Genomic DNA, 16,670 nt, shown 5'->3' on the forward strand with positions numbered 1-16,670 from the left:
TTGACATCTTCAGATAAAAGGAGATTGGTAACCATCTTCATGGTAGATAATTATGAGGAGATTGGGAACCCATCTTGACAAGATGAAACCATCTTCATGGTAGATAATTATGAGATGAAACCATCTTCATGATTGAGGAACCCATCTTGACAAGATGAAACCATCTTCATGGTAGATAATTATGAAGAGATTGGGAACCCATCTTGACAAGATAAAACCATCTTCATGGTAGATAATTATGAGGAGATTGTAACCCATCTTGACAAGATGAAACCATCTTCATGGTAGATAATTATGAGGAGATTGGTAACCCATCTTGACAAGATAAATCCATCTTCATGGTAGATAATTATGAGGAGATTGGGAACCCATCTTGACAAGATGAAACCATCTTCATGGTGATAATTATGAGGAGATTGGTAACCCATCTTGACAAGATGAAACCATCTTCATGGTAGATAATTATGAGGAGATTGGGAACCCATCTTGACAAGATGAAACCATCTTCATGGTAGATCATTATGAGGAGATTGGGAACCCGTCTTGACAAGATGAAACCATCTTCATGGTAGATCATTATGAGGAGATTGTGAACCCATCTTGACAAGATAAAACCATCTTCATGAAATTGCCAGGTAGCTGGCAGTCTTACAGAGAAACAACAACCAAAAAATGTTACAAAAAACTAGTAATTATATGTATATTTTGCAACTCATTTCTCATTTCAAGAAAAACAAGGACATTTCTAAGAGACCTCAAACTTTTGAACGTTGGCGAATAGGCTGGGTTTCTGTTTGAGGTCACTTGTCCTTGTTTCCTTGAATTTAGAAATGAGTTGCAGAATGAATAGGAAATATAGTCAAGATGTTGACAAGGTTATAAATAAGTATTATTAATTGAAATAATAGCTGTGTCCTTCAAACTTTTCTTTCATCAAAGAATCCTCCATTTGCAGCAATTACAGCCTTGCAGACCTTTGGCATTCTAGTTGTCAATTTGTTGAGGTAATCTGAAGAGATTTCACCCCATGCTTCCAGAAGCACCTCCCACAAGTTGGATTGGCTTGATGGGCACTTCTTACGTACCATACGGTCAAGCTGCTCCCACAACAGCTCAATAGGGTTGAGATCCGGTGACTGTGCTGGTCACTCCATTATAGACAGAATACCAGCGGACTGCTTCTTCCCTAAATAGTTCTTGCATATTTTGGAGCTGTGCTTTGAGTCATTATATTGTGTTTGCAAAATTGAATGATAGCCTTCCTTCTTCAAGATCCCTTTTTACAAATCTCCCACATTCCCACCACCAAAGCACCCCCAGACCATCACATTACCTCCACCATTGCTTGACAGATAGTGTCAAGCACTCCTCCAGCATGTTTTCATTTTACTGCGTCTCAGGAATGTTCCTCTTTGTGATCCGAACACCTCAAACGTAGATTCGTCTATCTAGAACACTTTTTTCCAATCTTCCTCTGTCCAGGGTCTGTGTTCATTTGCCCATCTTAATATTTTATTTTTATTGGACAGTCTGAGATATAGCTTTTTCTTTGCAACTCTGCCTAGAAGGCCAGCATCCCGGAGTTGCCTCTTTGTTGATGTTGAGACTGGTGTTTTGCAGGTACTTTTTAATGAAGCTGCCAGTTGAGGACTTGTAAGGCGTCTGTTTCTCAAACTAAACACTCTAATGTACTTGTCCTCTTGCTCAGTTGTGCACCGGGGCCTCCCACTCCTTTTCCTATTCTGTTTAGAGCCAGTCTGCGTTGTTCTGTGAAGGGAGTAGCACACAGCGTTATACGAGACCATGCAATTTCTCGCATGGAATAGCCTTCATTTCGCAGAACAAGAATAGACTGATGAGTTTAAGAAGAAAGGTCTTTGTTTCTGGCATATTTGAGTCTGTAATCGAACCCACAAATGCTGATGCTCCAGATACTCAACTAGTCTAAAGAAGGCCAGTTATATTGCTTCTTTAATCAGAACAACAGTTTTCAGCTGTGCTAACATAATTGCAAAAGGGTTTTCTAATGATCAATTAGCCTTTTCAAAGGATAAACATGGATTAACTAACACAATTTGCCATTAGAACACAGGAGTGATGGTTGCTGAAAATGGGCCTCTTTACACCTATGTAGATATTCCATTAAAAATCTGCCGTTTCCAGCTGCAATAGTAATTTACAACAGTAACAATGTCTACACTGTATTTTTGATAAATTTTATGTTATTTTAATGGACAAACATTTTTTGCTTTTCTTTCAAAAAACAATTTTCAAAGACACTTCTAAGTGACCCCAAAGTTTTGAAGTGTTGTATTTACATTTTAAAAACAGGACAAATTTGAGTAATATATCTGATGCACATATCTACACATTTCTGATGATGCCTCTGCTGTTACGGTTTTCTAGGTGTGAAGGAGAGTCGGACCAAAATGCGGCGTGTAGATTGCGATCCATGTTTAATAAACTGAAGCAACACGAATCCAAATACAAAACACTACAAAAACCAATAAACGTAACAGCCTAATACTCGTAACAACTAAGGACAATAGGACAATCACCCACGACACACTCAAAGAATATGGCTGCCTAAATATGGTTCCCAATCAGAGACAACGATAAACACCTGCCTCTGATTGAGAACCACCTCAGACAGCCATAGACTTAACTAGAACACCCACTAAGCTACAATCCCAATACAAACACACCACATACAAAAACCCATGCCACACCCTGGCCTGACCAAATAAATGAAGAAAAACACAAAATACTTCGACCAGGGCGTGACAACACTGTATATGACTCTGATATGATCCATGATTAGCACTAGCATGTGAAATGATAAACAATACAATAATGGCCTATAGTGGATTATTTCATCTATACAGTATGTAATACTATGGTAAAACAATATTGTAATACATTTGCAAACATTTTTAAAACCCCGTTTTTTGCTTTGTCATAAAGGGGGTATTGTGATGTCATTATGGGGTATTGTGATGTCATTATGGGGTATTGTGATGTCATTATGGGGTATTGTGATGTCATTATGGGGTATTGTGATGTCATTATGGGGTATTGTGATGTCATTATGGGGTATTGTGTTTAGATTGCTGAGGATTTTTTTAGAATTCTAGAATAAGTCTGTAACGTAACGTGAATGTGGAAAAAGTCAAGGGATCTGAATACCTTCTTTTAAGACACTGTAGGTATACTTCTGTGGGCCTAATTCAGATAACGCATGTAATAATAAGTTGCCCAGTGCTTCAAGCTAAAACATTTCAGAGTTTTTTAAAAAGGAACATAAATAGACTGTTACTTTTTGGGGGGGGTTCAAATCGGTTCAGAACTTTATTTAGCTGGTCAGAAAAGTGGAACGGAAACAATAAAGTTCTGTTCAGAACTAAACTCATTTTGGTTTCCACCTGGTCGACAGAGAAGGCCTCCTGTCCAATCATATACAGATACCACTAAGAGCTCTGATTAAATTGTATGGATCACTATCAGTCTGGATCAAACCAGCTGTTTCCAGACCAAACCAACTGGTGTTGCCAGAGGAGGAGACTGTCCAATAAGTCTGTGTGGATATGAGGACTGGGTTAGGAAACAATGGGTTGAACCATGCAGCTGTTGTCCAGACGGTGTTGACAGAGTAGCAGATATTCAATTGTAGAGGTTATATTCAATTGTTTACCAGCCTGCGTTGGGTTAAATCATGCAGACTATATTCAATTGTAGACTACGTTATATACTGTCCTTGTAATGGTGTATGTAGCTAACAGCCACGACCTTCTGCGTTTACCAGCCTGCGTTGGGTTAAATCATGCAGCTGTTTCCAGACGGTGTTGACAGAGAGACAGAGGAGGCCTGCTGCCCAGTAAGCCTGATGAGCTGCACTTTTAATTAACCAACCAGACCACACGTCTACTCAATTAATCACTCTGAATTATTAAGTAACTACGGCAGATCACACACTGACCTTGTGTCCTTGTAGACACACAGATATATAGACAGACAGCTCCTCTGACTGAAGGCTGTGTACATGTCAACTAGACAGGCACGCAGGCAGGCAGACAGACAGACAGACAGGCAGGCAGGCAGACAGACAGACAGACAGACAGACAGACAGACAGACAGACAGACAGACAGACAGACAGACAGACAGGCACGCAGGCAGGCAGACAGACAGACAGACAGACAGACAGGCAGGCAGGCAGGCAGGCAGGCAGGCATCCAGACAGTTACTAGGCAGGCAGGCAGACAGACAGACAGACAGACAGACAGGCAGGCATTACAGGCAGGCAGGCAGGCATTGGCAGGCAGGTGGCAGACAGGCATGCAGACAGACAGACAGACAGACAGACAGACAGACAGACTGCTGTTCTTGACTGAAGGCTGTTTACATGTCAACTTTGACAGGCATGGCCTTCCTTTTGACAGACAGACAGACAGACAGACAGACAGACAGACAGACAGACAGACAGACAGACAGACAGACAGACAGACAGCTCCTCTGACTGAGCTGTGTACATGTCAACTAGACAGGCAGGCAGACAGACAGACAGACAGACAGACAGACAGACAGACAGACAGACAGACAGACAGACAAAGACAGACAGACAGACAGACAGACAGGCTCTTCAGACATTAGACAAAACAGACAGACAATCCTGAAAGACAGACAGACAGACAGACAGACAGCTCTCTGACTGAAGGCTGTTTCTGTTATCTCTTCTTTACTGTTACTAGCACTGATTAATGCCTTTTTTCAAGACCCTCCTTATTCCCCTCCTCGCCATTACTGTTTGTCCATGATGTTTGCTGATTGGTCAGGGTGGTGTCCATGACTCATGCCCTGATAGGTCAGAGACAGCATGGTGGACTCCTGCTGTTCTTGAGTGATTCATGTTTTGCCTTTGCCCTTCATGGCCTTCCTTTTGTAACGTGAAAACAGTGCATTAGGCCTCTCCTCACAGTCCTCCTCTCCTCTCCCTCCTCCTCCTGCCTCTGTCTCCTCTCATCTCCCTCCTGCCTCTTCTCCTCTCATCTCCTCCCTCCTCTTCTCTTCCTTCTCGCCTGTAATGTAAAAACATTAGCAGACATTTGGAGATGCTCTTCAGTACATTAGGCTAAAACAGCACAATCCTGACTGACTGACTTCTGACCACAACCTCTCGCCGGCAGCTGTTTCTGTTATCTCTTCTTCTGCTGTGAACCAGCTTACGCCCTTCAATGCCTCTCCTCTCTTCATCCCTCCTCTCCTCTCCCCTCCTCGCCTGCTGTGTACCAGGGTTTCCTCTTCATGGCCTCTCCTCATCCCTCCTCTCCTCTCCCCTCCTTGCCTGCTGTGTACCAGGGTTTCCTCTTCATGGCCTCTCCTCATCCCTCCTCTCCTCTCCCCTCCTCGCCTGCTGTGTACCAGGGTATGGCTCCCTGTTGCAGCTCTTCATGGCCTCTCCTCATCCCTCCTCTCCTCTCCCCTCCTCGCCTGCTGTGTACCAGGGTTTCCTCTTCATGGCTCTTCATCCCTCCTCTCCTCATCCCTCCTCTCCTCTCCCTCTCCCCTCCTCGCCTGCTGTGTACCAGGGTATGGCTCCCTGTTCCAGCTCTTCATGGCCTCTCCTCATCCATCCCTCTTGAAGCTCTCCTCTCCCCTTCGCCTGCTGTTAGTACCTTCAGGGGATGGCTTGACAACTGTTGAAGCTCTTCATGGCCTTCCTCATCCCTACTGTCCATCATCCCTAAAGGAGTTGACAACTATCCCTCCTGTCAGAGATCCCTCCTTGCCTGTACTGTACCATTAGAGGAAGCTGTAAAGTTGACAACAGGGAGTACTGTACCTGTCAGAAGAGAATAAAGGAGTTGACAGCCCTCCTATTGTATCCCCTAGAGGAGATAGAATAAAGTGTTGACAACAGGGAGTATGGCTACCATTAGAGGAAGGAGAATAAAGGCCTTGACAACCCTACTGTCCTCTTAGAGGAGGTCGAATAAAGCTGTTGACAACAGGGAGTACTGTACCATTAGAGGAAGCTCTTAAAGGAGTTGACATCCCTCCTGTACCATTAGAGGAAGGAGACTCCCCAACAGGAAGTCCTCCATTAGAGGAGGTAGAATAAAGGAGTTGACAACAGGGTACTGTACCATTAGAGGAAGGAGAATAATGGCCTTCCAACATCCCTACTGTACTGTCCCCTCCTCGCCTAAAGGAGTTGACCAGGGTATTGTATCATTAGAGGAGGTAGAATAAAGGAGTTGACAACTACTGTCCATTAGAGGAAGGAGAATCCCCACCCAGGGAGTACTGTACCATTAGAGGAGGTAGAATAAAGGAGTTGACAACAGGGAGTCCTTGCCTGTCAGAGAGAGATAAAGGAGTTGACAGCAGGGAGTATTGTACCATTGTTGAAGGAGAATAAAGGAGTGACAACTACTCCATTAAAGGTAGAATAAAGGAGTTGACAACAGGGCTTCAGAATTAGATGAAGGAGAATAAAGGAGTTGACAACAGGGAGTACTGTACCATTAGAGAGAGAATAAAGGAGTTGACAACAGGGAGTACTGTACCATTAGAGGAAGGAGAATAAAGGAGTTGACAACAGGGAGTACTGTACCATTAGAGGAAGGAGACTAAAGGAGTTGGCAACAGGAAGTGCTGTACCATTAGAGGAGGTAGAATAAAGGAGTTGACAACAGGGATTACTGTACTGTCAGAGAGAGAATAAAGGAGTTGACAACAGTGAGTACTGTACCATTATAGGAGGTAGAATAAAGGAGTTGACAACAGGGAGTACTGTACCATTAGAGGAAGGAGAATAAAGGATTTGACAACAGGGAGTACTGTACCATTAGAGGAAGTAGAATAAAGGAGTTGACAACAGGGAGTACTGTACCATCAGAGAGAGAATAAAGAGTTGACAGGGGAGTAGAATAAAGGAATAAAGTTGACAACAGGGAGTACTGTACCATTAGAGGAAGGAGAATAAAGGAGTTGACAACAGGGAGTACTGTACCATTAAAGACAACAGGAAGGTCAGACTAAAGGAGTTGACAACAGGGAGTACTGTACTGTCAGAGAGAGAATAAAGGAGTTGACAACAGGGAGTACTGTACCATTAGAGGAGGTAGAATAAAGGAGTTGACAACAGGGAGTACTGTACTGTCAGAGAATAAATTAGATAACAGGGAGTACTGTAAAGGAGTTGACAACAGGGAGTACTGTACCATTAGAGGAGGTAGAATAAAGGAGTTGACAACAGGGAGTACTGTACCATTAGAGGAAGGAGAATAAAGGAGTTGACAACAGGGAGTACTGTACCATTAGAGGAGGTAGAATAAAGGAGTTGACAACAGGGAGTACTGTACCATTAGAGGAAGGAGAATAAAGGAGTTGACAAGAGGAGGTAGAATAAAGGAGTTGACAAGAGGGAGTACTGTACCATTAGAGGAAGGAGAATAAATGAGTAGAGGAAGGGAAGGAGAATAAAGGAGTTGACAACAGGGAATACTTGTGAAGACTTACAGAAAACGTTTGACCTCTGTCATTGCCAACAAATTGTATAGAACAATGTATTGAGATAAACTTTTGTTATTGACCAAATACTTATTTTCCACCATAATTTGCAAATAAATTCATTAAAAATCCTAGAATGTGATTTTCTGGATTTTTTTCTCTCATTTTGTCTGTCATAGTTGAAGTGTACCTATGATGATAATTACAGGCCTCTCTCATCTTTTTAAGTGGGAGAACTTGCACAATTGGTGGCTGACTAAATACTTTTTTGCCTCGCTGTACCTTACTATGGTTCTCAATCAGAGACAACGATAGACAGCTGCCTCTGATTGAGGACCACACCCGGCCAAAACAACAAAGAAATACAAAACATAGAAAATGAACATAGAATGCCCACACTAGTCACACCCTGGCCTAACCAAAATAGGGAATAAAAGCCTCTCTATGGCCAGGCTACCAGCTCACGTTCATCCACTCACAAAATATTTCCAGCATCCAAACTCCATCACTGTGATGACTGGAAAGAGACAGCTGTTAGTCTAATGACTTTCTCTTACAAAAAACATCTACTTCACTTACATATCCTGAATTATAGACCCCCCCTCTCTCTCTGTCTCTCTCTCTTTCTCTCTCTCTCTCTGTCTCTCTCTCTCTCTTTCTCTCTCTCTCTCTGTCTCTCTTGCTCTCCTATCTCTCTCTCTCTCTCTCCCTCTCTGTCTGTCTCTCTCTCTTCTCTCTCTTTCTCTCTCTCTTTCTGTCTCTCCCTCTCTCTCTCTGTCTCTCTCTGTCTCTCTCTCTCTGTCTCTCTTTCTGCCTCTCTCTCTCTCCTCTCTCTCTTTCTGCCTCTCTCTCTCTCCTCTCTCTCCCCTCTCTCTCCCCTCTCTCTCTCCTCCCCCTCCTGCTTAGTGACTCACCAACAACATGTGACTCTATTTGTATGAATATTTATTATTATTAGTTCCTGCCAAGGCAGCAGCTACTCTTCCTGGGGTTTATTATGGATCCCCATTAGTTCCTGCCAAGGCAACAGCTACTCTTCATGGGGTTTATTATGGATCCCCATTAGTTCCTGCCAAGGCAACAGCTACTCTTCCTGGTGTTTATTATGGATCCCCATGAGTCCCTGACAAGGCAGCAGCTACTCTTCCTGGGTTTATTATGAATCCCCATTAGTTCCTGCCATTAGTTCCTGCCAAGGCAGAAGCTACTCTTCCTGGGGTTTATTATGGATCCCCATTAGTTCCTACCAAGGCAGCAGCTACTCTTCCTGGGGTTTATTATGGATCCCCATTAGTTCCTGTCAAGGCAGCAGTTACTCTTCCTGGGTTTATTATGAATCCCCATTAGTTCCTGCCAAAGCCTGCCAAGCAGCTACTCTTCCTGGGGTTTATTATGGATCCCCATTAGTTCCTACCAAGGCAGCAGCTACTCTTCCTGGGGTTTATTATGGATCCCCATTAGTTCCTGCCAAGGCAGCAGCTACTCTTCCTGGGGTTTATTATGGATCCCCATGAGTCCCTGACAAGGCAGCAGCTACTCTTCCTGGGGTTTATTATGGATCCCCATGAGTCCCTGACAAGGCAGCAGCTACTTTTCCTGGGGTTTATTATGGATCCCCATGAGTCCCTGACAAGGCAGCAGCTACTCTTCCTGGGGTTTATTATGGATCCCCATGAGTCCCTGACAAGGCAGCAGTTCCTGCCAAGGGCCATAAGTTCCTGTTAATGATTCCCCAGGTCTATAATGATATCCCAGGTCTATAATGATATCCCAGGTCTATAATGATACCCCAGGTCTGTAATGATACCCCCTAGTGATACCCCAGGTCTATAATGATATCCCAGGTCTATAATGATACCCCAGGTCTATAATGATACCCCCTAGTGATATCCCAGGTCTATAATGATACCCCAGGTCTATAATGATACCCCAGGTCTATAATGATACCCCCTAGTGATATCCCAGGTCTATAATGATACCCCAGGTCTGTAATAAGTGATACCCCAGGTCTATAATGATACCCCCTAGTGATATCCCAGGTCTATAATGATATCCCAGGTCTATAATGATACCCCCTAGTGATATCCCAGGTCTATAATGATATCCCAGGTCTATAATGATACCCCAGGTCTATAATGATATCCCCTATAATGATATCCCACGTCTATAATGATATCCCAGGTCCCACGTATAATGATATCCCAGGTCTATAATGATACCCCAGGTCTATAATGATACCCCCTAGTGATACCCCAGGTCTATAATGATACCCCAGGTCTATAATGATACCCCCTAGTGATACCCCAGGTCTATAATGATACCCCAGGTCTATAATGATATCCCAGGTCTATAATGATACCCCAGGTATATAATGATACCCCAGGTCTATAATGATATCCCAGGTCTATAATGATACCCCAGGTCTATAATGATACCCCCTAGTGATATCCCAGGTCTATAATGATACCCCAGGTCTGTAATGATACCCCCTAGTGATACCCCAGGTCTATAATGATACCCCATAGTGATATCCCAGGTCTATAATGATATCCCAGGTCTATAATGATACCCCCTAGTGATATCCCACGTCTATAATGATATCCCAGGTCTATAATGATACCCCAGGTCTATAATGATACCCCAGGTCTATAATGATACCCCCTAGTGATATCCCAGGTCTATAATGATATCCCAGGTCTATAATGATATCCCAGGTCTATAATGATACCCCAGGTCTATAATGATACCCCCTAGTGATATCCCAGGTCTATAATGATACCCCAGGTCTATAATGATACCCCAGGTCTATAATGATATCCCAGGTCTATAATGATATCCCCAGGTCTATAATGATATCCCAGGTCTATAATGATACCCCAGGTCAAGCAACCTAATGATACCCCAGGCCAAGCCCTATAATGATACCCCAGGTCAAGCAACCTAATGATACCCCAGGTCAATAATGATACCCCAGGTCAAGCAACCTAATGATATCCCAGGTCTATAATGATACCCAGGTCAATAATGATACCCCAGGTCAAGCACTATAATGATACCCCAGGTCAAGCAACCTAATGATACCCCAGGTCAAGCACTATAATGATACCCCAGGTCAAGCAACCTAATGATACCCCAGGTCAAGCACTATAATGATACCCCAGGTCAAGCAACCTAATGATACCCCAGGTCAAGCAACCTAATGATACCCCAGGTCAAGCAACCTAATGATACCCCAGGTCAAGCAACCTAATGATACCCCAGGTCAAGCAACCTAATGATACCCCAGGTCAAGCACTATAATGATACCCCAGGTCAAGCAACCTAATGATACCCCAGGTCAAGCAACCTAATGATACCCCAGGTCAAGCAACCTAATGATACCCCAGGTCAAGCACTATAATGATACCCCAGGTCAAGCAACCTAATGATACCCCAGGTCAAGCACTATAATGATACCCCAGGTCAAGCAACCTAATGATACCCCAGGTCAAGCACTATAATGATACCCCAGGCCAAGCAACCTAATGATACCCCAGGTCAAGCACTATATTTGAGGTTATTTGAGATTTGAGGTTATCCTCTGATATCCTCCCTACACTCTCTTTCACTGTTCACAGTAGTTAAATATACTGTCCTCTCTTCTCTCTCTACTCCCCCCCCCCCCCCCAGTGTGGAAGAGACTCCACGTGGCGACACAGGCAGTTTCTCTGACAGCACCTGTAGCCGGGGGCCCTACCTGAGCAGCTCTGATCACCGCTACAGCAGTGGCCCCGGCCCACCGGACCCCCGATCCCAACACCACACCCAGGGCCCCCCGGTGGCCCCCCCCAGTCCTGCCTCCCTGGCCTGGGTCCAGAGGACCCGGTATCAGCCTGCCAGCCTGGCGCTCCGGAAGCAGGAGGAGGAGGACAACAAGCGCTGCAAAGCCCTGTCCGACAGCTATGAGCTCTCCACAGACCTACAGGACAAGAAGGTGTGCATATTATTTTTATATTATTGGATATGTTATTGTTATTATTATTGTTTTTAATATTATTATTATTACTATTATTATGGAGGTGCAAATCCCTGTCTAACAACTATGAGTTCTCCACAGACCCACAGAAGAAGAACGTATACAAGGCTTTCTCCTTTTGTAATGAAGTTGATTATAGTCTATACTTTACTATAATATGGGGCGACAGGTAGCCTAGTGGTTAGAGCGTAGGGGGGGCAGGTAGCCTAGTGGTTAGAGGGTAGGGGGGCAGGTAGCCTAGTGGTTAGAGTGTATGGGCGACAGGTAGCCTAGTGGTTAGAGGGTAGGGGGGCAGGTAGCCTAGTGGTTAGAGTGTATGGGCGGCAGGTAGCCTAGTGGTTAGAGGGTAGGGGCGGCAGGTAGCCTAGTGGTTAGAGGGTAGTGGCAGTTAGCCTTGTGGTTAGAGGGTAGGGGGGCAGTTAGCCTTGTGGTTAGAGGGTAGGGGGGCAGGTAGCCTAGTGGTTAGAGTGTAGGGGGCAGGTAGCCTAGTGGTTAGAGGGTAGGGGTGGCAGGTAACCTAGTGGTTAGAGTGTAGGGGCGGCAGGTAGCCTAGTGGTTAGAGTGTAGGGGAGGCAGGTAGCCTAGTGGTTAGAGTGTAGAGGAGGCAGGTAGCCTAGTGGTTAGAGTGTAGTGATGGCAGGTAGCCTAGTGGTTAGAGTGTAGAGGAGGCAGGTAATCTAGTGGTTAGAGTGTAGAGGAGGCAGGTAGCTTGGTGGTTAGAGTGTAGGGGGGCAGGTAGCCTAGTGGTTAGAGTGTAGTGACGGCAGGTAGCCTAGTGGTTTGAGTATAGAGGTGGCAGGTAGGCTAGTGGTTAGAGTGTAGGGGTGGCAGGTAGCCTAGTGGTTAGAGGGTAGGGGCAGCAGGTAGCCTAGTGGTTAGAGGGTAGGGGCGGCCGGTAGTCTAGTGGTTAGACTGTAGGGGCGGCAGGTAGTCTAGTGGTTAGAGGGTAGGGGCGGCAGGTAGCCTAGTGGTTAGAGTGTAGGGGCGGCAGGTAGCCTAGTGGTTAGAGTGTAGGGGTGGCAGGTAGCCTAGTGGTTAGAGTGTAGTGGTGGCAGGTAGCCTAGTGGTTAGAGTGTAGGGGCGACAGGTTGCCTGGTGGTTAGAGTGTAGCGGCGACAGGTTGCCTCGTGGTTAGAGGGTAGGGGGGGCAGGTAGCCTAGTGGTTAGAGTGTAGGGGCGACAGGTTGCCTGGTGGTTAGAGTGTAGCGGCGACAGGTTGCCTCGTGGTTAGAGGGTAGGGGGGGCAGGTTGCCTGGTGGTTAGAGTGTAGCGGCGACAGGTTGCCTCGTGGTTAGAGGGTAGCGGCGACAGGTTGCCTCGTGGTTAGAGGGTAGCGGCGACAGGTTGCCTGGTGGTTAGAGTGTAGCGGCGACAGGTTGCCTCGTGGTTAGAGTGTAGCGGCGACAGGTTGCCTGGTGGTTAGAGTGTAGCGGCGACAGGTTGCCTCGTGGTTAGAGCGTTGGACTAGTAACCATAAAGGTTGCAAGATTGAATCCCTGAGCTGACAAGGTAAAAAAAAATATCTGTCGTTCTGCCCCTGAACAAGGCAGTTAACCCACTGTTCCCCTGAACAAGGCAGTTAACCCCACTGTTCCTAGACCATCATTGAAAAAATGTATCTGTTCTTAACTGACTTGCCTAGTTAAACAAAGGTCAAATAAAATAATGTAATGTACAAACAGTCTGATGTTGTATTCTATATTGTTATGTATTCTGATTCAGTGTGATGTAATGAAGACAAACTAGTAAACATAACCCTGGTACAGGTCCTTTCCAACAGAAACAAAATAACATGTTTTCAAAACAGAGGCTATAGAGATGACCAATTTCAAAAGGGGTAAAAAATCTCCCCTAATCTCCAGCTCTCTCATTGGTCCCCTCCACTTCCTCCCACTCTGTCATTGGTCCTCTCCACTTCCCCCTACTCTCTAATTCGTCCTTTCCACTTCCACCCACTCTGTCATTTGTCCTCTCCACTTCCACCTTCTCTCCGATTGGTCCTTTCTACTTCCTCCCACTTTCTGGATGATATTTTCCAGTTCCTCCTTCTCCCTCATTGGTCCTCTCCACTTCCTCCTGCTCTCTCTCATTGGTCCTCTCCACTTTCTCCCACTTTCTCATTGGTCAACTCCACTTCCTGTTTCCTGTCAGGTGGAGATGCTGGAGAGGAAGTATGGCGGTTACTTCCTGAGTCGGCGGGCGGCGCGCACCATCCAGACGGCGTTCCGTCAGTACCGCATGAACAAGAACTTTGAGCGGCTGAGAAGCTCTGCCTCCGAGAGCCGGATGACTCGGCGCATCATCCTGTCCAACATGAGACTGCAGTACTCGTTTGACGAGCCAGCCCCAGGGACAGGGCCAGCCCCAGGGACAGGGCCAGACCCAGCCACAGGGACAGGGCCAGACCCAGGGACAGGGCCAGCCCCAGGGGCAGGGGGGACAGAGGTACCCCCACCCTGGAAGGGGGCAGCCTGGGGATGGAGAGATGGAGGCTGGGTCTCCTCCACTGTGCCAGGGGGACATAGAGTACACACACCTGGATGAGACCTTCTCCAAGCAGGTGAGAGGAACGGGGCTGCAGTAAGATCACTTATCTTGGTCAGAAGTCAAACATTTTAATGGTATGCGATATTTAGGTCAGATTTAATTATTTTTCAGTAAAGGGAGGAAACTATGAGCTAGTTTCCCAGACACATATTAATAGTGGAGATTTTCTGTTGAGCCCAGGAGTACTGTAGGCTAAATCTGTGTTCTGGAAACCAGTCCTATGAGTGTCTGTAACAGAGCATACCACTACAACTTCTTCCACCGCCAGAAAATATTCTTCCAGACAGCTAATGCAAGCATGAACAACCTCTTAAAACCTCTTAGTGATCCCTTCCCGCGCCAATCCCGTTATCGGGTAGTGAAATTGCAGGGTGCCAAATTCAAACAATAAAAATCTCAAAATTAAAATTCCTCAAACATACAAGTATTATACACCATTTTAAAGATAAACTTGTTGTTAATCCCACCACAGTGTCCGATTTCAAAAAGGCTTCACGATGAGAGCATACCATGCGATTATGTTAGGTCAGCGCCTAGTCACAGAAAAACACAGCCATTTTTCAAGCCAAAGAGTCACAAAAAGCAGAAATAGAGATCAAATGAATCACTAACCTTTGATGATCTTCATCAGATGGCACTCATAGGACTTCATGTTACACAATACATGTATGTTTTGTTTGATAAAGTTCATATTTATGCATTGTCTCAAACAAACATCCAGTGAAAGGGTAGAGATTACAGAAATACTCATCATAAATGTTGATGAAACTCCAAGTGTTATACATGGAATTAAAGATATATTTCTCCTTTAATGCAACCGCTGTGTCAGATTTTGAAAAAAGCTTTACAGCGAAAGCAGACTTGGCGATAATCTGAGTACAGCGCTCAGACAACAAAACAAGCCATACAGATATCCGCAGTGTTGTGGAGTCAACAGAAGTCAGAAATGGCATTATAAATATTCACTTACCTTTGATGATCGTCATCAGAATGCACTCCCAGGAATCCCATTTCCACAATAAACGTTTGTTTTGTTTGATAAAGTCCATAATTTATGTCTAAATACCTCCTTTTTTATTCGCTCGTTTAGTTCACAAATCCAAATTCACAACGCGCACTTAGTCCAGATGAAAAGTCTAAAAGTTACATTACAGTTCGTAGAAACATGTCAATCGAAATATAGAATCAATCTTTAGGATGTTTTTATCATAAATCTTCAATAATATTCCAACCGGACAATTCCTTTGTCTTTGGGTATGAAAGGGAACGCAGCTAGCTATCATAGGTGTGTGCCTGACTTAGCTCATGGCACTCTGCCAGACACCCAGTTGAAACAGCACTCATTCTCTCCCCCTTCACAGTAGAAGCCTGAAACAAGGTTCTAAAGACTGTTGACATCTAGTGGAAGCCTTAGGAAGTGCAATATGACCCCATAGAGACTGTATATTGCATAGGCAATGACTTGAAAAACTACAAACCTCAGATTTCCCACTTCCTTTTTCTCAGGTTTTTGCCTGCCATTGGAGTTCAGTTATACTCACAGACATCATTCAAACACTTGTAGAAACTTCAGAGTGTTGTCTATCCGAATCTACAAATCATATGCATATCTGAACGTGAAAATACTGCCCCCTAGCCCAAAGAGAATGTACCTTTTCTAGTTAAATAAATGATGAATGTGATTTGCTTTCACAATCTAAATCGATCAAACTACTGTGATACAGTGACTACATCTACAACTAAACTAGCCTCAGTGTCAACAGTAGCAATTTCAACTTCTAAATTTCTTCGCCACCATACAAGTTATTTTGGCCAGCTAAAGCGGGTCACACAATTTGTCATCAGGAAAATGACCATTCTACATTCTACTCACTTCTCTGTGTCTCATCTGTCTGTCTTCATCCACTCTGTGTGGCTTAACTTTCTGTCTTTATCCACCCTGTGTGGCTTACCTGTCTGTCTTTATCCATCCTGTATGACTTACCTGTCTGTCTTTATCCATCCTGTGTGACTTACCTGTCTGTCTTTATCCATCCTGTATGACTTACCTGTCTGTCTTTATCCATCCTGTATGACTTACCAGTCTGTCTTTATCCATCCTGTATGACTTACCTGTCTGTCTTTATCCATCCTGTATGACTTACCTGTCTGTCTTTATCCATCCTGTGTGGCTTACCTGTCTGTCTTTATCCATCCTGTGTGGCTTACCTGTCTGTCTTTATCCATCCTGTGTGTCTTACCTGTCTGTCTTTATCCATCCTGTATGACTTACCTGTCTGTCCATCCTGTGTGTATGACTTACCATCCTGTATGACTGTGTCTGTCTTTATCCATCCTGTGTGTCTTACCTGTCTGTCTTTATCCATCCTGTGTGGCTAACCTTTCTGTAGTGTTTAACAGTATTCTACTAGAATCCCCAAATAGCTGCTGCAAAGGCAGAGGCTACTCATAGTACACTACATAATACACTACATAATACACTACATAATACAATATATAATACAATATATAATACAATATATAATACACTACATAATACACTACATAATACAATATATAATACAATAATACAATGCTTCTACACCTGCATTGCTTGCT

The 16,670-nt window shown here is 44.5% G+C and overlaps 1 protein-coding gene across 1 annotated transcript in view; it reads left to right on the forward strand.

Moving 5' to 3' along the window:
- Window positions 1-16,670, forward strand: part of LOC135504324 (uncharacterized) — a 96,104-nt gene that overhangs the window by 30,972 nt on the left and 48,462 nt on the right. Inside the window, 3 exon segments of the mRNA XM_064922776.1 lie at window positions 11,180-11,483; window positions 13,677-14,041; window positions 14,043-14,085. Coding sequence (XP_064778848.1) covers window positions 11,180-11,483; window positions 13,677-14,041; window positions 14,043-14,085 — 712 coding nt within the window.

The sequence above is a fragment of the Oncorhynchus masou genome, chromosome 18, assembly GCF_036934945.1.
Source record: "Oncorhynchus masou masou isolate Uvic2021 chromosome 18, UVic_Omas_1.1, whole genome shotgun sequence".
Taxonomy (NCBI): domain Eukaryota; kingdom Metazoa; phylum Chordata; class Actinopteri; order Salmoniformes; family Salmonidae; genus Oncorhynchus; species Oncorhynchus masou.